General features: G+C 46.8%; 1 protein-coding gene across 1 annotated transcript in view; it reads right to left on the reverse strand.

Annotated features, from left to right (window-relative positions):
• Window positions 1-200: 200 nt before the first annotated feature.
• HMGCR (3-hydroxy-3-methylglutaryl-CoA reductase) overlaps window positions 201-24,936 on the reverse strand; it is a 79,641-nt gene continuing 54,905 nt past the window's right edge. Inside the window, exons 14-20 of the mRNA XM_085632302.1 lie at window positions 19,782-19,939; window positions 14,293-14,398; window positions 13,860-14,030; window positions 10,694-10,834; window positions 10,438-10,596; window positions 1,507-1,661; window positions 201-1,385 (exon numbers count right to left, since the gene is read on the reverse strand). Coding sequence (XP_085488428.1) covers window positions 1,331-1,385; window positions 1,507-1,661; window positions 10,438-10,596; window positions 10,694-10,834; window positions 13,860-14,030; window positions 14,293-14,398; window positions 19,782-19,939 — 945 coding nt within the window. The 3' untranslated portion in view covers window positions 201-1,330. The remainder of the gene's footprint in view (window positions 1,386-1,506; window positions 1,662-10,437; window positions 10,597-10,693; window positions 10,835-13,859; window positions 14,031-14,292; window positions 14,399-19,781; window positions 19,940-24,936) is intronic.

The following is a 24,936-nucleotide window of genomic DNA, read 5'->3' on the forward strand; positions in this document are numbered from 1 at the left end:
ACACACTTCACACAGGGCTGTCAGCATAGCAGGACATTAGAAAAATATGTTCTCTCTTTCATCCGGTCTGTTGCAACAATACTTACTTGATTGCAAGTTAAGCATTTTAATAACTACAAAGCACATATTTTTCATATGAGAAGTGAAACAAATAAAAGAGAGCGAACAGAAGATAAGTGCCTAAAAGGATCCACAAATTATTTAGAAAAATACATTTTATTCTGTACGGTTTGGAAAAGGTGCAAACATGCTCTTAGGATCATAGGCTATACATGTGCGACAGCTAAGTATGGTACACAGCCGACATCCATTCACGTCTCTAGTTCAGTTTTGCCAATTTTACCTTTTGTATGTTTTCTACTACAGTTCATGTGAGGATACTTTTACTATGCTCCCAAAGAACATTTTGGAGAGGACGCACCCTGAATACTGGCCCAATAGTCCTTGGCAAGCATGTTATTCGATATTGTAGCAATACAAAGAGGCACATGCAACCCACACCGCCTGTTTGCCAAGGCCTGCTTTGACAACCAGTCTCGTAAGATGAACACTGCCATGGCAGTCAGCTGTACATGGTTGGGGAGTCATGGAAAAAGAATATCAGAAGGCTTCTCTTCCAGCTAGAGCAAAATGACAGTTCTTTTCTATCACATTTTGCAAACTAAAACCCTCTAGAAACCTGGAAAACTAATGGTTTGGATTCAGAGCTCCTCGAATGTGCTTCTTGGCGAACACAGGTTCTCAAACTCCTCCAAAAACAAGCATCTGAACTACCGTGGGGCAACTGCATTTTATGTAAAACACTGACAATCAACAGTAGTGAATGATGAGGAAATAAAAGTGAAAACTAAGACCAGCAACCCAGGATCCAAGCTTATTGAAATAAAATAGGGAATTACAATACCAACATACGGCAAAATGAAGTGATACACTTGACTGAACAAATATCGCAAAAGAACGATACAGGATAACCATTTTTCATAAAAAGTAGTTCCTTAACAGTGTAGAATGCATGTTCCACCCCAGCAGATGATGTGTAGCAACCACGACAGTCAAGCTGACAATGACGAAAACCTCGGGATGTGCCCTGGAGAACCCAGCCGTTTCCGAAAGTTTACTTTTCACGAATACCAACAGACAAGTCTCTCCTCCTTTTAGTATTGCTGGAATACAAGCAGCTCTGATGACCAATAGCCGATGTAAATTCTTTACAGCTCATTAAAACATTACATTGTACTGAAGAGATCTAGTTCCATTTACAATTCACAGCTTCAGCTTTGCCCGGTAGTTCCTCTGTGTTTTTATCTCCAAAGCTGGGGCGTCTAGATGCTCAAGCAGCTTTTTTGGTGCATGTACCAGGGAGATTCTGCAGGTTTATTTTTGACCTAGAAAGAGAAAGAACAAGCCAGGGTAAATTCTTAATTATCAAAGAGAATTATATACATCTAATCCTGCAAAACAAAAGCACTGCCAAAATCTGAACAGGTTTATTGTGGGGGCACTTACCTATTGTGGGTCATGTGGCTTTTCACTAGATGCCCAGCTGCTAAGGCTGACATTAGAGACAATTCCCCAGCCATCACTGTTCCACAAACAATTCTAGCAAGTTGACATGCATTTTCTCCTGGATTATCCTGGCTTGCTCCTTGGACACCCAGCATCTGAAAGCAATAATACAAGTTTGCTTTAGAGAATTACCACAAAAACAAGAAGAATAATACCCTTTTCCCTTGAAGTCCACCCGTAAATATTTTCATTATGAAAATTAATGTAACTGAAAAGAAATCTAAGATGGAATGTTAAAAAAAGTGCCCTTTTTGTATGGTGACACCTAAAGTTTTTTTCCAATGCTGATGGTTTATGACTCAAAGTGCATAGGAGCCTGCTAACTAGACACCAGCCCCAGTGCTCTGTATGATGCATGTGAGTTGTTTACCAATTGGCAAGGATTTTAACCCCCCTTATAAGTCCCTGGTAAGGAGTTCCAGCGGTACCCAGGATATTGGAGTTAAAAGGGTTACCAGGGCTTGAAGTACTGACTGTGCCACCCTGAATGACCCACGTATATAGATTACAGCAGTCCTCCCTTCGTAGACTGTATAAGCAGTGCAAACTGCTCAAACTCGACTTTGCCCTCTCAATGAGTGGCAAGGTCACAGCTCTAATTTTAATATAAGCCAGTAACCCCTAAGGTAGGCCTCCTGTTATATTAAAGGTGTGGATATAAAAGTGCAAGTTTATATGTCCCTATAGCAGCCTCCTTCCATTAGGGGCTACTATAAGTATTCAGAGGGCCATAGGATAACATTGGCTAGCCCCTAGGCACTCCCTAGGTAGACCGCTCCACTATGGTCCCACTGAAAAGTGTAATGTTTGGTGTCAAACAACTTGTTTCATCAACCCCACTTTTCCCCAAAGTCGGATTTAAAGTAACATGAGCCGAGGTAGCTACCTTAGAGGATGTCCACGCCTTTCCTGTGTACTGGCTGACAGCCTACCCTGCCAGGAAATATGAAGTGTCTCAGGAGGTATAAACAAATGCCTGCCTGGGTGGGAGGTGTCACCTCCCTTCCTGACAGTCTGGCTAGTGAAGTGGCACATCAAAGTGGTGAGATTTAAAGCACCCACCGCCTCTGATATGCAAGTAGATTCCTCCCAGATGACCCCCTGCCCTAGGAACCTTTACAACCAGGGTAGGTAGACAAAGTAGGTAGTCAGATGGCGAACACCCCTAGAAGGCTAGCCCTACCCCTAAGGTGGGGTACCTGGACTGTACAGCCAAAGAATAAAGAATGGGTCTGCCAATTTTTAACAAGCATTTGCAGAGAGTTTGAGCTATTCGTATTGTAAATGAGAATGCCTTTTATTTATGTGTTGTTTTTAAAACAGATAAATAAAAGGCATTGTCATTTACAATGCCAATAGCTTAAACGCTGGCAAATGCGAGACCTATTGCTTTGCAAATGCGTGCTATAAAATTTTTAAAAAGCATTAGGAGAGAGCAACAGCAGGCAGGACAAAGATAATTGAGAAAATAGTGCTTGGAGACTGTAATTAAAGCCTAAGGAGCAACAACACACGTAACAGGAGGTCTCCCCATGGGAGGTTACAAAATGAGACAAGACGGTAGTAAGGAGGGACTAATAAGCCTTTAAAACCAATGAACAGCCACAGCCTACAGTGGACAATGACACCAGCCAATGAAAAATGTGGGCAGAGGTTCAAGTCCGTACCTCAATACAGCATGCTTCGCAGCGCATGCGCTGCCCAGGCTCAACCTAAAAAGTGGCAGAATAGAGGCTTCTGGGTAGAAAAGGTGCCACCCCCCACAGAAAGTGGTCACTTAAGTGGAGATTAGCCGCTGTGGCTAGTAGCCTATTAGCTACCAGCACCCACACCCCCAACATCCCTAAATGAAAGATTTAAATGGCTGCCCTGGCATCAGAACCTCAGATCTGATCAACCTGCAACAAAAGGACACAGAAGCGACCAAAGTCTTTGACTTCAGCACAAATAAAAGGACGCCAAAGACTGTACCTGTGGCAACCACCTTGCAATTGCACGACTACAACTCGTCCTGGACCAGAGTCTGGTTCCAAAGGAAAAAGGAACCCCTCTGCAAGCCAAAGGAAACTCCATAACTTCCTTGGACTAGAGATACTAGTCCACTGCAGCGAAGAACCGCTCCGGTAATCAAAGAACCACTGGCCATCTGGCCCTCCAAGGGAATCGCCCAAAATAAATAAATGATCTAGTGCACTGTGGAAAATGCAGTCTCACCTCCAGCAAGTTTCAGGTGGCTACCCTTTTCTCCCCCAGACGTCCAGGTAACCGAAGGCTGAGCTTGCCGCTGCCAAAACTTGTTGGAGGCCAGTCCGGCTACCACTACCCTTGTTCGACACTGCCTCAAGGGAACCCCACAGCTTGCTCAACCAGACAACCCTGTGGCACTGCTGTCGAGATTTTGCACCCTTTTCCCACCAGCACCGTAGCAAAACCAGCAAACCTGCAGCTCCTGCTTCAGCACCAGGGACAGCCAGGACAACTCTGCACCCGGGACCTAGAAGCCAACTGTCTGAGCCTGGTCCTGGGACCTACCTCACTTCTACACCCAGTGGTTTCAACTGAACTCGACACCCAGTGGTTTCAACTGAACTCGACCAGCAAGTGACCGATTGTCACTAGTGTTTTTCCTCATTGACCACATCATTACAGCCTTGCAAGAGTGAAATGCACAGATTTATCTTTCCTTTAAAAATCCATAACTCCGGTTATACACGTCTGATTTTGTTAGTTTTGGTGTCTAGATTGGTATAGAAATCTGCTTTATTTTTCTAAATTGGTGTGGGATTTCTTTCAAGTGATGTCAATTACTTATCGTCTATGTTGGTACTCTGAAATGCTTAACACATTTTCATGTAGTAAAGCCTGACTGCTCTGAACAACACTACAAGGATTGAGCGAGGGAATTATTAGTGTCAATCCAAAGGACCCATTTGGGGTATCGTGAGAGTATTACATAGTGAAGCCTAAACAATCTCACTGCATAATATTCCACTTTCCTACATGGAGCTTTAGTAACAAATCAAGAATATAGCTGCGATGAACAAGTTACATACCTTCGGTAACGATGTATCTGTAAGAAACATTAGTTAGTTAGATTCCTCACCTTAGAATATCCCCAGGCGTCAGGCTGGATCCGGAAAGATTTTTGTAGCAATACTCCTTGCGCGTCGGTAGGTGTCGTCTGCGGCTCCGCGTCCGTCGTCGTGCGCCGGAATGACGTCGGAGTACTTAGACGCCGCCCTCGCGCGCTGACATCAGTTCTTATACACAGCTTTCTGCGCCAGGGACGCTGAGCCATGCAAGAGACCGACACTGGTGCCAAAAAATCTAGGGCCCTGAAAGGGTGAACCTTCACCCTAGATGTCGGTTCGCAGAACGGGGAGGCTGGGTGGGTCCGTGAGGAATCTAACTAACTAATGTTTCTTACAGATACATCGTTACCGAAGGTAAGTAACTTGTTCATCTGAAAGAAACACGTTAGTTAGATTCCTCACCTTAGAATAGATACCCCAGCAATACCAACCCCGGAGGTGGGTCTGCAAACCAAGATCACACCAGAAAGTCCTGGAGAACAGAACGGCCAAAGTGGCCATCTCAACCGGACTTGGCTGTCCAGGCAATAGTGCTTGGCAAACGTGTGCAGTGAAGCCCACGTTGCCGCCTGACAGATGCAAGGGGACTCCCCGCCCCAGGGCAGTTGTCTCCGCTGTGGCCCGGGTGGAATGGGCTCTCAGCCCAACAGGAGGGGCCTTTTTCGCCAAGGAATAGCAGATCTTAATACACAACACGACCCATCGCGAGATGGTCCGCTTGTGCACAGCTTTACCCTTCCTAGCACCTACATATCCAACAAAAAGTTGGTCGTCCACCCGGAACTGTTTTGTGCGGTCCAAATAAAAGGACAGCGCACATTTTGGGTCCAGACGGTGGAGCCGCTCTTCATCTGTTGAAGGATGCGGAGGCGGAAAGAAGGTGGGCAGCGTGACAGATTGCCCGATGTGAAAGGGAGTCACGACTTTAGGAAGGAAAGAAGGACGTGTCCGGAGGACAACCTTATCCGGATGAACCGAAAGGAAGGGAGGCTTAGCTTGGCAGAGCCTGGAGCTCACTCACCCACCTAGCGGAGGTGATAGCCACCAGGAAGGCAGTTTTCAGAGTCAGTAGACGAATGGGACAGTTGTGAAGTGGCTCAAAGGGAGCGCACATCAGAAAAGTGAGAACAAGGTTCAAGTCCCACTGAGGCATTACGAAGGGGACGGGAGGGAACATATTAGTAATGCCCTTCAGAAAACGGGAGACAACAGGGGACTTGAAAAGAGAAGGCTGATCAGGAAGCCTTAAGAAAGCAGAGATTGCAGCAAGATAACCCTTCAAGGTGCCCAGAGCAGAGCCCTGCTGGGCCAAAGAAAGAAGAAAGAGTAGAACCTCAGAAAGAGGGGCGGAAAGGGGATCCACAGCCTTTGCTGTGCACCATGCCACAAATTTGTTCCACCGGCAGGCGTATACCGTCTTTGTGGAGGGACGCCTGGCTGCCAGAATGACATCACAGACTTCAGGAGGCAAGTCAAATGGCATAAACTGTCGCCGCTCAATCTCCACGCATAGAGGTGGAGGCTGGACAGGTTCGGGTGTAGGACTGTCCCCTGCTGCTGCGACAGAAGGTCCTCCTGAAGAGGCAGACGTATCGGGGGATCGATGGACATATGGAGTAGCTCGAGATACCAGTACCTTCGTGCCCAATACGGAGCCACCAAGATGATTTGGGCCCGGTCGCGCCTGATCTTCTTCAGCACTCTGGGCAGAAGTGGTATAGGTGGAAAGGCGTACAACAGACCGCAACTCCACTCGCGACGAAAAGCGTCTCCGAGCGAGTGCCGCCTTGGAAATTCCAACACGCAGAACTGCTGACATTGCGCGTTCTCTTCGGTGGCGAATAGATCTAACCAAGGCTCTCCCCACTGCAGAAAGAGACCTTGCGCCACGTCTGAGTTCAGACGCCATTCGTGATCCATCATGCACCGGCGGCTGAATCCGTCTGCTCTGGCGTTCAGAGAGCCCGCCAGATGTTGAACCACCAGGGTGATGCCCTGATGTTCCAGCCATGTCCAGAGGTGCAGAGCCTCCTGACAAAGGGTTCAGGACCCCACCCCGCCCGGTTTGTTGCAATACCACATGGCGGTGGTGTTGTCCGTGAACACCTGCACGACACTACCGCGGACAGAGGGAAGGAAGGCTTTTAGTGCAAGTCGGATCGCCCTCAGCTCCAAGAGGTTGATATGGAGCCAAGTCTCCGCCGGAGACCAGAGTCCTCTGATCTCCGCCTCTCCCATATGGCCCCAGGAGGGACGCATCCGTCACTACGACATGCTCCGGTTGGGGTAGGGAGAGGGATCTGCCGCTGACCCAATCGCGATTCGTGAGCCACCACTGCAGCTGGTTCGCAGTGCCTTCCGAGATCAAGACGTGGTCGGACAGGTTGCCTCGATGCTGGGCCCACTGAAACTTCAGGTCCCACTGCAGAGCCCGCATCCGCCACCTGGCGTGAGGTACCAACAGGATGCAGGAGGCCATCAGCCCCAGAAGCCGCAGCACCAACCTGACCGAAACCCAGGACAGAGGCCGGAAGATGGAAATCAGGGCCTGAATGTCCCGGACCCGCTGTTCCGGCGGATAGACCCGGAACTGCGCCGAATTGAGAACCGCCCCAATGAAAAGGAGCTTTTGGGAGGGACTCAGGTGCGACTTTGGCATATTGATGGAGAACCCCAGCGAGTGCAGGAGGTCGGCCGTAGTCTGGAGGTGGGAGACTACTTCCTGGGGCGAGCCCGCCTTCAACAGCCAGTCGTCGAGATAGGGGAAGACTGGGACCCCTGATCTGCGCAGATGAGCTGCGACCACCGCCATCACTTTTGTGAACACCCGAGGGGCACTGGTGAGGCCGAAGGGGAGCACGGTGAACTGAAAGTGCTCCTGACCCACCGTGAACCGTAGGTAACGTCGGTGGACCGGCAGGACGGGGATGTGGAAATAAGCGTCCTGCAAGTCCAACGCTACCATCCAGTCTCCAGGGTCTAGGGCAGCCAGAACCTGAGCTAAGGTGAGCATCTTGAAACGGTCCTTCCGGAGGAAGGCGTTGACGCTCCTGAGATCCAAGATCGGGCGTAGGCCCCCTTTGCCCTTCTTGGGAACCAGAAAGTAGTGGGAATAGCAACCACGACCTACTTCCGGACCAGGAACGCGCTCAACGGCCTCTTTGGCCAAGAGGGCCGAAACTTCCTCTCGTAGAAGATGCAAATGATCCCCCGACATACGGTGGTTCAGCGGTGGCATGGCTGGAGGGGTTGTCTCGAAGGGGAGGGAGTAGCCCCTTCGGACGATTTGCAGCACCCACCTGTCCGACGTGATGGAGCGCCAGTGGAGCAGGTGATGGCGAACCCTGCCGCCCACTGGCGTTGAATGGGCCTGAAAGCTCGGACTAGGAGGGCTTTGAGGCGGATGCTGCCGGGATAGATTTGGACTGACCGGCACGTTGACCTCCAGTACCGCCTCGGCGGAATCCACGTCCGCGTGCAGGTTGGTTCTGCGGCCGGTGGCTGGGCGGACGTGAGGAGGCGCCCCTTCCTTGGCCACGAAAGGGACGAAAGGCGGAAGTTTGCGGCCACGGGGCCGAAAGACCCTAGGACTTGGCCGTGGCCCGGGAGTCCTTGAACTGAGCCAGCGCACTGTCCGCCTTCTCACCAAAAAGGCAATTGCCATCAAAAGGCATGTCCATGAGGGAACTCTGGCCATCCCCCGAAAATGACGTGGACCTCAGCCAGGCGTGACGCTGAAGCGCCACTGTGGTGGAAATCGCCCGACCCAGCAAGTCCGTGGTGTCAAGTCCACACCGAATGGCATGCCGTGCTGCATCTCGACCGTCAGCAAGTGCTTGAGCGAGCCATGCCCGGGCCTCCACCGGGCACAAGGGCAGCACGTCCTCCACCGTATCCCACAGAGAGTGGGAATAACGGTTCAAAAGACAAGCGGTATTTAAAGACCGCAGCCCCAAACTCAGGGACGAGAACAGTTTCTTGCCAAACTGTTCCAACTTCTTGGATTCCCGATCCGGAGGAGCGGACGGGAAGGAGGATTGGGAGGTTGAGGCCTGGATAACCAGACTCTCGGGGTGGGGTGTTGGGAGAGGAAACGGGGGTCGCCCGGAGCAGGGCGGTGGCGTCGGGCAACGTTCCGGTCCACAGGAGGAACTGTGGAGGGCTTGGACCAAGTGCCCAGTAGAACGTCTATGAGGGCCTTATTAAACTGCAGCAGAGGCTCAGTGGAGCTTGGTGTCGGATGAAGGACCTCTGTGAGGATGTTAGTCCTCACGGCAACAGCAGGCAACTCCAGCCCTAGGGCTTCGGCCGCCTTGCGCAGCACCACTGAAAAAGCTGCACCCTCCTCCGAGGCCACAGCCGGAGGAGAGATGAAGCCAGCGTCCGGCGAAGTGTCCAGACCACTGGCATCCCCCAGTTCGTCTGCCCAGTCCTGTGCAAGTTGACCCTGGAGGGCCATAGGGTCCTCAGACCCCTCCCAGTCGCCCCAGTCTTCCGATTCCTGATAAACAGGAGGAACGATTGGAGCCAGACGGTAGATGAAATTGTCATCCATCGACGTTGGGTGCGGCGCCGCACCGGCGTCTGATCCGGACCGGGGCTGAACCGGGGAACGGCGTCATCCGGAGACGGCGCCGGAGGTGGAACTGGTGCCGCCGGAGTCGCGTCAGTCCCAGGGACCGGCGGGTATGGGGACGGACGCGACTCCTGCGGCTCCGACTGAGCCGCGGGGATGGAACCACCCGGACCCTCAGCAGAGTCGCGCGAGGGGAGTCCGAAGAGCGATGTCGTCTCTTGGACTTCTTGGAGTGCTTCGACTTACCCGAAGACCCCGACGAGCGATGACGATGGTTGCGGCTCTGCGAGCGGTCCTTGGACCTCCTCCTGGACCGGGACCGAGAGCGACGCGGAGCCGAGTGGCGAAGATTACGGGACCGCTCCCGTCTAGACGTCAAGGCCTTGCAATCAAGGCACGACTCCGCGTCATGGTCGGGCCCCAGGCAATACAGGCACCGGCGATGGTGATCCGTCACCGACATCAGGCGATGACAGGCGTCACAGGCCTTGAAACCAGGCATACTACCGGCACCAGAGTCGAGTCGATAGACCAAAAAGAGTCAAAAAGTTAGTCAAAAAATGACCAGGGGTAAGCTCTTCCCGGATCGGCGCTTACTGGCGCGAAAAAAAGAAGAACTGACGTCAGCGCGCGAGGGCGGCGTCTAAGTACTCCGACGACGTCATTCCGGCGCACGACGCCGACAACGGACGCGGAGCCGCAGACGACGCCTACCGACGCACCAGGGGTATTGCTATAAAAATCTTTCCGGATCCAGCCTGACGCCTGGGGATATTCTAAGGTGAGAAATCTAACTAACGCGTTTCTTTCAGATGCTCTGGCATACATTTGCTGTGTATCCAGCTGTACCCTGACCATGATTTATTTATTTAAATACTGCTCTGGTTTCTTCCAATTTAACAAGAAACATTATTGGCATGCCTGGCTGAATTTCCCTGGAGTCCGATGAACACATGAATCTGATCAGGTACTGCGCTGAGAATGTAAAAAATATTCCATCACAGTAACGAACATCAGTAGCCAAAAATGGAAAGTTATTATTTGAAGATTCTCCACCCTCTTTCCAACAGTATAAGCAACAAACAGGAGTTGCCACACAAATGCAAAGAGGAAGAAAACAAATGGATAAACGCAAGTTAAACAATTTAACTTAGAATGACACTGAAATAATTTGTTTTTAAACATGATAAAAGAGAACCATACCCGCAAACAGGACTGCTGTGGTAGTAAGTTAGTGCCTCCACCAACCGTCCCAATTTCTATAGAGGGCATAGTACAACTGATGTAAAGATCCTCTTGGCTAGGGCCTGCTGTTTCCATCAGTGTAATGCAGTTAGAGCTTCCCACGTTCTGAGCAGCATCCTTTAAAATTTTGGAAAAACATAGTAATATATCAAAAATTCACTTTTTTGTTGGAAATATGGGCACATCAGAATAAGTAGAAAGGCATCATACGCACCTGGCCACACGCTATATAAATAGCAGTGACGATATTTGCTGCATGTGCATTGAAGCCACCAATACTACCAGCCATAGCTGAACCCACCAAATTCTTGTTTATGTTCACATCAACCAATGTTGCTGTGGACGTTTTCAAAACCTAGAAAATAGAAAGAAATTAGAGCGCTTAGCCTACAAAGTAAATCAAGAATAGTTTTGCGTTATTTGTGTTCTATTTCTCTGCAATGCTTCGAAATAGTGTTGCACAAGTGCCCAGTTCCGTTTAATTGGAATATGTAGTAGTCAAAGATTCGATGATCATCTTACTAATCACACGTGCTGCTATGTAGAGAAAAACATGCAGTCTTGCACAGAGACAAAACCGTTAAACTAAAAGCACCTCAACAAGCAATGAAAAAGCAAACTATTAACTTTAGCATAGAAAAACGCTCCTCTTAGTCAAAATGTGAGAGTGGGCATAAAATGAGAGACATAGTAATACCTTAGTACAAGACAGGGCAGACAGTGTACAACGTGGAAGGACGAGATGAAGGAGGATGTTAGTGCAGCCAGGTGGGCTAAGCAGATTGAGGAGAGAACGTACATGGACATTGACAGGAAGATGCAGGTGTATATGTACATGATCAATGGAGCACAAGAAAAATAAATGGGAACTTGGTATGAGAGCAGCACTACAGGCTTGACAGAAAGGCATTTGTGCTGGTGGACATAGGGCGAGTCGGTTGAAAGGGTTGAGAATCCCTGGTCAGGAATATTGATTGCCTGGTGAAAGGAGCAGGTGGCGAAGTAAGGAGAAGGTGGACAACAAGACGTGAGAGGACACATTACAACCAGAGATGGAAAATCAGATGTAGACTGGCCACAAGATATCAACACTCTGCTTTATGGAGAGAACATAACAAAACAAGGGGTACATATTGTAGGATATGGGTCAGCTGAGTGGGCCTATCCACGCGGTCATTGCTTCGTGGCTGAGTAGGCGCAACAAAGCACAGCTCACCACTCAAACACAGTAAGCGAACACTTATGTGAATTTTTTACCTGCAACGGGATGTGAAAGGATACTAAAGGGTTTAGGACATGTCTTCAGGACTGTTAACAATGAATAGCCGACACAAAAAATTGTTTGCTCTTACTGTTGTGCTCAGACAGAACTGACAAATGAATGTAAAATAATAAATAGGTTAGAAAAGCTACAAATAATGCATCAGTGTCTGTATCTTTTAATAATTTTTATAGAAAACAGGGCTCATGTACCATAGGTACAACACTCTCACTTGTCTGTGTGCGCCGAACCTAACCCATTAAAAACATATGGTCTTTTTAAAGCATCCACAAATCACATACTTACAACATACAAGGACACCAAAGGGCCATAAAGTGCCTTAGCTGATTGACATAAAGTTAAACCACGAATGTATCAATACCATATCTTAAAATAACAAGGAGTCTTTTCAGTTTTAAGCGCTCTTGGAGGTCAATGGGCCACAAACTGAGGAGAGGGTGTGTGTGTGAATGTGTTTCCATTATAAATGGTTATCTGAAGCAGTTTAAACAAAAAGGTACTCACACAGATTCATCCTAGACTATATATAAAGTCTACTTGTATTAGAACCAGGAACATTAAGGAAAGTGTTATGGCAAAGACATCTTCTAGCAGCCTCAGTCTTCTGTATGTTGCACACTTTTCCTCCAAAAAACGATTATGCTCTGGTTAGCTACCCTGAGAAAGCAGATGACTTAAGCGAGGCTAAATATTATCTAACTCTATACTCTCCAGCATGGAAGTTATTTTCTAGTCTAGGCCAAGGGTATGACATAGTTGCTACACTGGACATTCAGGAGTTCTAATCAGCTGGTGTAGATGGCCTTGGCCCATCAACTAGGCTGTGTAACTTTGGACCCTATACCAGTCTTATCCCATTAATTGGACTAAATGCTTCCAGGTGTTTGTGTAATATGTGTTATCCAGAGTTTGACTTTAGCAAATGAAGTTGCAGTTTAAGGGAAATCGCTCTCCCACTTTTAGCAGGGTTTTGACCTAAAAACTGGTGGAAATCCTCTACATAGGTGTCATTTTGGATGATTCAGATACCCGTTCTCCTGAAGGGGAAGTCAAAATGGATCCAGGGTGGGGCTTTAACTTAGTAGCTAGTGAACAGAAGTCAAAGGTGCACAAACATGCTGGAATGAGAGGAAGCTATTCATTCTCTACTAGTTTAGCTCACCAGCAATCTACATAAGCTTCTAAATTATTCCTATTTAAGCATTTATTGATCATCATAGAATGTCGGCAGAGCTATTCACCAACCTATGCACATTTATTAACAAGCATTGGCATAGCCAATAGGTCTCACCTTTGGGACCTTATAAGTGTTTAGCCATGCAACAGTTGCATAACTAAACACTTATAAGGTCCCAAAAGCGAGACCTATTGGCTATGAAAATGCTTGCTTTAACTGCTGTAATCTATTGAAGCCTCACAGAGAACATCAAAGCGGCCCTGCGGCCGCGAAAGTGATCGCGATCAAACATCAAAGCGGCTGCGAAAGTGAGAGTAATCGCGGGAAAGCGCGGTTAAGCGCGACGCGCGCGCGCACATGCACTGTAGCTCTAGGCTGGCCTGGTAGCACTTTTTGGAGCCCTCACAAAATGTCTCGCCAGACCAGCACATGCGCTGGGTCAGGCGAGACCTAAAAATAGATTGCTAAGCTGTGGACTCTAGTTGTCCCTAGGCCAAAGGTGAGCAGCATTTGAATACGTTTGCACTGGGTCTAAATATCTAGCGCACGACTGAAATGTAGACAAAACCAAATATGACCATTTATGGATAGTTGACAGTGAATGGTCAATTTTGTTGGCTAGTGACAGTAGCAGTCTGTATTGACAGCTTTCACTTGAGCCTAGACAGAAGCTGCAGCATGTGTAAAATGAGTTGGTTTGGATTGAAAGACTTTCTTGTGGCATGTACCTCATGCTTTTCAATAAACCATAGCCTTTTTCATCCAGTTCTTACAGCGCAGTACTATCAAGTTTCAAACACTGTGAATTAGGTTTAATTTGTTAAACATGAAGTATACTTGTACTAAGACTTAAATACTAAACAGATTAAAAGCAACAAAATGTAACTGTAAACAGACTCTTACAGCCGGAAAACTACTCACTTCTTTCACCACCTTTGCTGGAATGACTGCTTCTGCCACCACAGATTTGCCTCTTCCCTCAATCCAGTTGATTGCAGCAGGCTTTTTATCCGTACAGTAGTTACCGCTAACAGCCAGTAGCTGCATATTGGGGAACTCTTCGTGTAATCTGGAAAGTGCCTGCTCTGTGCCCTGTTACAAAGAGGAGGGACAGATACAAATAAGGGGGGAGATGTCAGTAACAAAGTCATGGGGCTGGGTTTGTAATAGAACACACGGAGTGAAAGTTCTGCAGCACCAATAATCACAAGGTTCTACAAGCGAGTAGTTGGCGTCGGTCCTACTTCATTGACGTTTAGTAGGCAAGCATGTTAAGGGAGCTAAAGACTAGACTGCAATGCTGAAATACCCATATAGGTCCATTGCCGCAAACGCAGAAGGAGCGCAGCTTTACCTTTGAGATCATGTTCATGCCCATCGCATCTCCGGTTTTAGACTGGAAACGAATATAAAGGTTATGACCCGCCAGAGCAATCTGCAGCTTTTGGAGACGAGCAAATCTGCAAGATTGAATAATACAACTTCTTACTGCACATCAGTAATTAAACCATTTTTTTTGTACAAAACAGTAATTAATAAAAAATAAATTATGCTGTGGTTGAAATCAGCCACTTTCATTTCACAGGGACTCTCGCTGCAGAATTAAGAATGCACAACACAAGAAAGCGACAAGCGTACACCACACACAAAACCTCTACCAATGAGTTTTGTTCAGGATAAAACAAAAACTTACTTCTAACAAAATTAGATCTGCTTGTTAGCCTCAATATACTATTACAAACCGTGGATTTAAGCCCCAGCAATGTCTCACTATATAGTGTGTATTACTTACCTCCGATATCAATGGGTGATCCTTCCAAAAGGAAGGAATTGTGGTAGTCTGTTTCAATCCTTTTTGCTTTGAGATAGTCTCCTATTTGGACGATACTCAGCTGGTTACATTCGAGTCAGATCTATCCTTCTCCAACTGGATGAATAACAATGATCTCCAACTAAATGCAGACAAGATGGAGATCATGCTATTTGGCAAGGACTCCTCTGTCTGCACAGATGAGTGGTGACCTTCCCAATAGAGGCCTATTCCTATCTCTAAACAATCTATTAAGAATCTTGGGATGAAATCTGATCAGGCTCTTATAATGAAAGATCAGATTCTGACCACTTCCGGATTCTGTTATCAGAACATGCGTCTTCTGCGCAGAATATTTCCGTATCTCCCTATATCCGCCAGAAGGATGTTAGTCCAAGCAGATTAGACTATGGCAATGGTCTCTTGGCGGTCGCTAATGAAACACTGGTAGCCAAATTACAGGTAGTCCAAAACACGGCAACCAGGCTAATTTTCAACCTCCCTCCCAGCACCACCTCTGCCCCGATGTTAAAGGAGCTACACTGGCTGGAAGTGAAAAACAAGCATTTACAACGCAATAGGTCTCGCAACTGCGGGTTTTGGAGCTATTGGCATTGTAAATGGCAATGCCATTCATTTCTGTTTTAAAGATGAATACAAAATAAAAGGCATTGTTATTTGCAATGTCAATAGCTCAAACTCGTGTAAATGCGAGACCTATTGCATTGGAAATGCTGGGTAAAGGTTAGCAGTCACCATTAGAATTCCGCTTCAGATTGCTTCTTCAAGCAGGTTGGTTCAACCTACACAATGGTATGCGTCTCACATTGATTGAGCGAGCGAGGTTTGAGGAGCGGCAATCCGGACCTGCAAAGCCTGCTATTCTGTTAAAGTTTGACAAAGTAAAGCTGTAATGCTCCTCAGTCCCGAAGTGTGTGCCTCCTGCTCTTCCAGTACAGAGACCCCCAAACAGCTCTGCCATGGAGCCTCAGTAGTGCTCAGAAGCAGTTTCCCATGTTCCAGTACGGAGACCACACTGAGCGCTGCCCTCGCGCCCAACGTTGTCCATTACACTATGGCTTGACGGGCACCAGATCCCTCTCAATGCACCGCTATCCTAAACTTCAATCTTCAGTCTTGGCCGCCTGTCTCTGTAGCTTCTGAGACACGATTGATTTACTGTGTACACTAAACAAATGCACAGTCGTCACTTCTTTCCTGTCCCTTTAGCTCCAGACTTCAAATCCCAGCGTCCCCTTCCGCGAGCCACCATGCCCCAACCTCGCCACGGCTGGCACCAGACCCTTTCTTTTACTGCTGCTGAATGCATTTGCTCAGCGAGGTGTGGTCACTGCCCATTGTTGTGGCAGTTTAATTTTAAATAGGCAGTTTGGGAGGGAGCACTGGGGGTAGATAAACCCACAATGCACTGCATCCCGAGGCAGAGTGGGACGAGAGATTAGGAGCAGGGGCCTGTGATGGGAGAGAAGAGACACCCCTCCTGTCACAGGTAAAGTATATGGCAGCGCCTAGAAGCACCACTTACTGGCTGTACATGGAAAAAGCAAACTTTCATAAGAGTGAAGAGATTTGTACATAGTAAATCATAACGCCTCAGAATTAGGGCTTTTACTAGAAAGTTATAAAAACACGCCTTCAGGACCACAGGATGTTGAGGGTTTCTACCGAGACTAGAACCCGGTCCCCCAACTTCAAGGTCCACCGCTTTAGCTGTTAGGACATATCCTATTGCTGTGGGTAGGCCCAGCAGGACACGTTAATCACAAGAGCTCATGCTGTATATATCCATCCTAAACCACAACATGGTCTTTGTAATGTATAAACTATAGCGCTACGAAGAGGTGCTGGGCATCTGGTGTTTTTACAAGTGCTCATTAAAAACATTGTCCAGTGGAATCTGCAGTAAGAAACACAGTGTTAAAAACCTACCCCATTCTTCCCCGCTTGGTGTGCAGTCAGCAAAGCACCCAAAGGTTGCCCTCTTGGCGATTCTCACAGTCACACGAGCTCCCAATGCAGAGGGAGGGTGCAGAGAGCGTGCGCTTGATTCCGTGTGACTTTACCAGTGAATTTTACATTAAAATTTCCAAATGGCATGGGGGACGATGGAAATAAGTAATAATGTCACTGGTGTTTATTACGTTTTTTTTATATAGCGCGGACTCGACTGAAAGTATGTGAGCGCTTTACGTGAGCGCCAGTAGCGTTACAGACGGAACATTGATTTTGTTAGGCACGGGGAGATTAACTATTTTGCGCAGGACTACTGGATGTTGAGGGTTTCTATAGGGTGCGGAGAGCATGTGCTTCACGTGCACCCCGAGAACAAATAACACCCGGACACGAATCAGAGGAGCATCGTTGTGCACAGTATGTTATATTGAGTGGCTGTAGGGAAAAAACAGGCGCTGGCAGCCTGCAATTGAAAAACAAGTAAACGCCGGGACAGGGGCTTTAAAAGTGGTGGCGCCTGTTAGCGCACAAAGCTCTTGGCGATTCTCACAGTCACACGAGCTTCGCTCTCCGAGCTCCCAATGCAGAGGGAGGGTGCGGGGAGCGTGTGCTTGATTCCGTGTGACTTTACCAGTGAATTTTACATTCAAATTTCCAAATGACACTGGGGACGATGCAAATAAATAATGTCACTGGTGTTTATTAATTTTCTCTTTCTCTTACCTTGCCCCCATCTACTGGAACAAGCTTCCGCTACACGTTCGCACTTGTGCTAACTACTGCACATTTAGGAAATTGCTGAAAGCCTAATCAATTATCATTCCTAATCTCATCTCCCAACTGATACTTGTTAAACTAGCCCAGCGCCGAAATGCCCATGGGTGAGTCGTGCTCTATATTAAATCTAAATAACATACCATGACCTAAGCAGAGCTGAACAGCTGAGACAAAACGTCCCACCAACAGATGAATCTGCCATATACCTTTGTTACTTATGGGGCGAACAAACTATCTCCCTTCGTGACAATAAGCTTACGTTGGAAATAAGGATTCCCGTTATTGTTGAAGGGCTCGCTGTTTGGACTCTAGGACAACTTTTGGTACTTTCGGGAAGAATTGCCCTATAAGGAGTATCGATTAAGTAAGCAAAAGTGTAGGCGAGTTGGTCAGTGGGTAGATGTAAGTTTTACCTAGCAGTTAACTGATGGCCTACTGGGAGAAGGCAGCTAATAGATAGTTTAGATTTTAGGACTATGGAAGGGACAATATGCCCAGTGTCAAGACAATCATTACTTTCGCCACCAGAACACCAAATAAAAACACCATTCTCTTCCCAAATCTTTCGAATTCAGCATGGGCAAGTGCAGCCTGAAGTACACACTGGTCTCACACTTTTCTCAAGTATTTTGGTCTTATTCTGAAAACCAGTAATAAGTTATTTATTACAAGTACTTGAACTTGCTGATCAATGTGGAAGTGGGTAGCGGATACCTAGTTTGCTGAGTTGAGAAAGTGGGCACGTGCGCATTTGGTAATTCCTGGTTAGAATAGGATTTTTGTACACACTTTTGTTTTTGAACATTCATGCCTGTTTACTTCAAATTAACCCCAGGCCTCTCATTTAACTCAAAAGTCTGACCTATTGAGTCTTCATAAAACACTAAGCAATTTCAGGTGAGTCAAGCCTAGATATGCACGTTGAGCCCAAGAAGGAGTAGATCCAGTAATCTAAAGCACGGAGCCAGTATTCTAATGTTTGAGGAAATCCCACTCTCCGAGAAAGCTGATCCATTACAAATAATGAGTCAGCTGACAAAGGGAAGTGTTTTCGGCAACAGAAAGGATGCAACTATCACTTTTATTTAAAGATCTATGTGCATGGATGTCTGTAGGTATGCTGCACTGTCTGCATTTATGCATCACCGATGTTAATAGGTGCGTGGGTTTGGCTGCACTATACAAAATGTCAAACATATTGGCTTTGTCAATTCAAATGAGCCCTCATTTTTTTTTTCAAACAAGGTTTTTTCCTGAGTTTTCAAAATCAGACCAGAATCAGTTACAACTTGCATTATCTAGTACACTTCTTCACACTCATAAATAGCCTTCGACCTCCCAGGCACACCCTTCCGCCTCTCATCAGGTCATCACAGTTTGGGTTGCTCTTAATGCGAGCGCACTGCCACAATTGTTTGGAATCTGCAGTCCAGCACCCCAGGCTTTTCACAATAGTTCTTTTTGCAGCCATCAGACCCAGAGACATCCATATCTGCTGGGACCTGGTTAGATCTGTCCTCCCCATATATTTAGGATACTGAGTATTGCAGAGCTCATCAGTCCCTTTTCTGCCACCCCCTTCAAACACTTCACAAGTTTTGTAAAAAAAAAAAAAAAAATGGATTACAGGGCTGTCCCAAAGGATGTGAAGGAAGGATCCAGCCTGCCTGCAACCTTCCAAACACATCTGAAGCAGCCCTATCCATCCTAAATAGGGCCGCTCTGGAGTAGTAGGACCAGTGGAGAACTCACAACAGTCTGAACATCGACTGTATGGGGGTACCAACAGCCTTCTTCCTTCCATTCCTAGTACTCAAGGCCTCCTACATCTCTCGCCCATCTCACTTTGAGTTGCTGTAGGGTGTCAGGGGAGTGGTTTACAATTTTTTTATGTCAGGGACATGGCTTTATGGAGCAAGGAGTCTCCCAAGAATCTGTGTTTCAGGAGAGGGTGGGGGTAGGTTCCGCTATCTCCGTGCCTATTGGCAGCACCACCTTAAACGCATGCCTCAGCTATGATCCCTTATTTTTGCCCTTGCTTTACCTGTTATGCATGTCAGCATGTATTACTCCTTTTTGCAATAATTCTCTCATTTTCAGTTTTGTCAAGACAAAAGAAGACAGATATAATAATTTGCATCACTTTGAGAGGCTTTGAGAGGGCCACGTATGTAAGACAATCATAGGTTTGCAACAACCATGTCACAACGAAATGTAAAACAATCCATTATAGGTGAATATGTAGCATGTATTACTCTTAACTATCACCCGTTAATACTAACCTGCTGGTGCTATCAAATTCTTCTTTGATAATCTTAAAGCCTTCAGGACTTTCAAGCCAAGCCTTCACTTCAGCTGCTTGACGAGCTGTCGGTAATTTAACAACTGGCCCTCTAGTCATTCCGTCACTTAGAACCCGACTCCAGGCTCCTCCACCAAGCTGAAAAACATAAGCACTGTAATTTTAAGCAAAATATTTCAACAGGCCTCTAAAATACAAAGAAATGAGTCACCCCCTCACAAATGCCGTTTTTCAAATGCTCAATACTTTCAAACAGTAGACGGCTATGGGCACCTGGCACATGTGGTCAACAAATGTCTAAGCTCAGGAGAATGAGTGCACACTAGGTATTCAATTACTCAGTCAGAAGATGGATAGTAGCACAGGCAGATCGTTATTCAAGTGTTTATTATCAGCCTGAAACAGCCTAACACCCTTCTTGCCATAAATGGGCAAAGAACGAATGTATCAAGATTAGGACGCAACCTCTCTCGGAAAGGGTGTTTTAACACAGGTTATGCAAACAGCTGTGGAGAAAGGTGATGATTAGATGTGACTGGAGAAAGCTCAAGGGCTACTAGCACGAATTATAGCACAGATGAGCACCCTTTTCCTACTCCTGCATCCAGCACCCTGTATGCTCCAATGTTTGGGAATATGTTAAGCAGCAGGAAGCCATGCCCAAATGTTTGGGAACATGTTAAGCAGCAGGAAGTCATCAACAGAACAAAGACAAATCAGAATGGATTCATTCAAATGGGAGTACTAGTACAAGAATCATTCAACCCGAAGAAGTGAATCAGAGGCCTTCGGTTTGATAGAGAAATGTTCATGATAACGAGCTCCTTGAATGTAATTTTCTTTTGAAAAACAAGCCACTACAAAGCAGCATACCATTCCACCACAAGCAGCAAGAGTCTGTGACAAGCTGCCGTCTTTCATTTAATTCTGAAACTCTAAAGAATAAATTGTGTACAAACTGCACTCCCTGGAGAATGGGACCTTAGCACAAAGGTGAGGATATTTTTATTTCACTGATGTAGAAATTACAAAGTATGATTTGAATGAAGACTAGATGCATCCAATATTCATCTGAACCTTGTGTGTGGGTTCAATATAAGCTGTGGTTAATAGCAAGCAGAGTGGTTTTACAGGTAATCCTTTACAAGTTAGCATTTTGCCCAAGTAAAAAAAATATGACTGTCAAGATTGTCAAATACTACAAATGCTAATGATGACTGGTGGCTTTAGTGCCTTGTTAGAATGTTTGGAAATACATGTCTTCGTAAGCCACAGAACATCTCCCCTTCATCAACAGGTCAATGTGTAAACCGGATAGCAAATACCTCAATCAATCAGGGTTTGTAAAGTGCGGCTGCTGACCAGTGAGGGTCTTAAGGTGATAGGAGGGGGCTGGGTAGACTGCTAATCCATCTGTGCTGAGGTCTGTGTTCAGTCGAAGAGCCAGGTCTTGAGGTCCTTACTGAATTGGGTCAGCGATGGGAATTGTCTGAGAGGGTCGGCAGGGTGTTCCAGGTCTTGGCAGCGATGTAGGAGAAGGTTCTTCTTTGGGTTCTTGCCTTGTGGATCAGGGAGACAGTGGCCATCATGGTGGAGCAGAGGTGTCCGGTAGGGTCGTGGAATGAGAGGTGGTAGATCTTGTGGTCGAAGAAGGTTTAGAGTTTGTTGCAGAGGTTTTGGGAGGGTGGGACTTCTGTGGTCTTGCTGTTGGGCCTGGCAATCTCCTTGACGATGACGAAGAGTTCTTTACGGTTGTGTGCGTTGACGTTTATTCTGTCCTGGAGGGCCATCTTCTTAGTGGTTTTGAGGAGGAGGTGGTGTGTGGTGCAAGCAGTGGTGGTCGGAACAGTCACAGAAAAGAGGGACAACCACAGAAAGGAACAAAAAAATTGTCCATTCATATGGGTGAGCGATCTGCCATTGAGAACCCTTTCAGTCAGGCGAAGACAGGTTCCAGACACCAATACACCCACCCAGCGGGTCACACACAAGCATCTTAGAAATTAGACCCGGTCCATTAAGACCATTATACTAAAACACCACTTCCAAAGTGTAAGACTGGCTGCACTTAAAAACACTCTAAATTTGTAGCGAGTTCACTCTACATAGAAACCTAGGTCGCCATTTTTTTTGCAGTTTTATATAGCACAAACTCGACCCGAAGGTATCGCTTTCAGTTCCATTACAGACGGACACTTTCATTTCAGGCACGGGGAGATTAAATGATTGCCAGGAATCACAGGATGAGTTAGCCTCCCGCCACACTCGAATATTTTTGCGAGCATTCTTCAAATTCTCCTGTCTCCCATTTTGTGTTTAATACTTGGGGTTTACCATATTCCCTTATTTTAAGCACTTTGGGGGAACGTGTTCAGTCAACTATTACAAAAGTAGTATTCTGGCTGCCCTTAACCCGGGCATAAAAGGCTACTTTACCTAGCTAACAATCTTATCAAAAGCAATATTCCTGATTTGGTTGACCGCCTGTTCGCTACTTACACGGATCGCCCCCTGAGTCAACCTAATGTCCGACGCCCATTGTTGATCTCGTTACGGATGACATATGTGGCATGGAATCTTCCGAGTTGCATACACAACAATTCCATGACTGAAAATACTCTGTGAATCGTCTATGAGTAGGAGGCACTGTTAATGTGTAAGGTGACCTAGGATTGGAGATTTGGGGACATTTGAGCCAATCATAGTGCGCTACACAGAATTCAGGAGTGCTGATTGGCTGTGGAATCTGCACAAGTCTTTGTACGAGCCCGCCTCTTTTCGGTCTATGGTTGCCGACCCCTTTGGCTGTCTGGAGGTCAGTCTGAGGTGAGTTAGTCACAGAGCGATTAGAGGAGACAGGCTAGGTAGTTCGTAGTTGCAAGTTGCAGCCTTCTATTATGAGAGGGGAGGGGAAAGTAGGCGGCCGCGTGGGCAAGGTCCCCAGAAGGTGAGATTGAGTGATGATTGACTGTCTTTTGGCATTAGTGGTGCAATTGGGAAGCATTTACTCCGGGAACCCAGAAATTTGGGGCGGGGGATCAAGTACGGTAGAGAAATGGGGGTGGAGTCAGGAGGGCTGTAGCTTGACAAACAGATTCGGATTGTCAACTTTTACATTTATGTGCGGACGTGCTCGATTATTTAATTGTCACAAAGAGGCTACAGTTTTATTTTAAAATATATTGGGAAGTTAATCACTTGCTGCACCGCGGAAACCAAAAGGTAGTGAGCCCCCCGAAATGGGCGTCCGATCTCCTCCAAAATGCGCCCTTATTCTAAAGTGAAAGCGTGCCATGCGCGTTGTGCCTGCCTGAAGCCCTTCCTCCTTTTGGGACGGCCCATCTGGACTGGATCCTTTGCTCCACGGCTTGTTTAGATAACACGTCTACTTCGATAAGAAATTGCTGTGAAGCAAACGATCCAGTCCGGATGGGCCGTCCAAAGGCGAAAGGGCAGCGGCTAAAAAACCCCATTTCCAATGGTAGGCCACCGTTTAGCGTAAACGGTGACGCAAGCCAATGGAAATGAGGGGTGGGGCTTCAATGGTAGGCCACCGTTTAGCGTAAACGGTGACGCAAGCCAATGGAAATGAGGGGTGGGGCTTCAAGACCCCTTCTGAAATATGCTCTCACAATATCTCTCACCGAGCGAGCAGTGCTTGGCGCTGCAATGCCAGACGAGACCTAAAAAGGACAGCTTGGAGAAATTAGACAATGATTATCGTTTAGTGGTTAAACTATCACACGTTTCGCAAGCCTCCACAAAAGTTTTGTTCGTGGTTGTCATTTGCAAAAATCAAGTATTGGCAACTGAACTTTGCGGTTCTCTAACTCTTTTTCCAAAATTGTTATTACTAGGAGTGTTAAGCACTGCTTCTTCAGTGCGATTTATGCCACTCGAGAATGGTCAACTAAACATCCAGGAATTACCTGCAGGGCAGAACGACCTAGAAGTGTTTTCAGCTGGGATTGCTAAATTCTCTCTCCCTATTGTGTTGATATTATGGAAGTGGAGGTATTCCTCTCGTTCTATAACGGATAATCTGAAAAGCACAATTTTCTTTTCTAAGGTACAAGAAGCTTGCAAGTAAGTTTGATTCAACATTAGTAGTTGCTGGCTGGAGGTGCTGGTGTTCCTTGTTAATTCATCCTGGTAAAGAGGGAATGACAAGTTTTCTCTCTCTTGATTCAGCATAAAAAAAAAATGTTACTGTGGTGCTGAGAAGTGACTCCCACAGTGAAACCATAAAGTCCCAGAGTAAGTCATAAAAATAGCTGTTAGAGGACGTTTAGTAATCTTCCAAATAAAAGAAGTGTCCCACAAACGCAGACGAGTGTCCGGTTTATTTTACAGATACAGGAGCTTCATTCAATATCCAGCAAGTTCCAGCATCAGTCAACAGTCCTTTATTTCTTGCAGGGGTTTGCAGTCTGAGATTGCCTCAAACCACCCCCACAAACATTTTGCTAACATCCCAGTACAGCGACAGGGCCTCTTTCTCAGCGTAATAATTATATTTGGACTCTGCTAACGCTGTAGGTACAAAAACTCGCATCCAGAACGCCTCAGCACGCCTGAGCCTCGACATCCCTTGCCGCAGCCACATCACACCCCACCTGAGAGACTTACACTGGCTCCCTGTCAACAAGAGGATAACCTTCAAACTCCTCACCCATGCACACAAGACACTCCACAACATCGGACTAACGCACCTCAACAGCCCACTCAGCCTCTACGGCCCCACCCACCAGCTTCGCAGACTGCGCGCTCGCCACTGTCCCCCGCATCCAAAGAGTGACCGCCGGCGGCAGATCATTCTCCCACCTCGCCGCCAAGACATGGAACACCCTCCCCATCTGCCTGCGGCAGACCGAAGACCTTCTAACCTTCAGAAGACTTCTCAAGACCTGGCTCTTCGAACAGTAGCAGCCTCCCCTAGCGCCTTGAGACCCTCGCGGGTATGTAGTGCGCTTTAGAAATGCAAGATTGATTGATAGTGACCCCTTTTTCACTCTGAACTTGTTTTAAAACTGTACACAGAAGGATATCACTAGTATCAGGTATCCGACAACAAAATAAAAAAGGCATACAACTTTGCAGGCACTGTGCAGCTTCAAGCAGAGTTTACATTTCTA

Source organism: Triturus cristatus, chromosome 2_1 (assembly GCF_964204655.1).
Source record: "Triturus cristatus chromosome 2_1, aTriCri1.1, whole genome shotgun sequence".
NCBI lineage: Eukaryota > Metazoa > Chordata > Amphibia > Caudata > Salamandridae > Triturus > Triturus cristatus.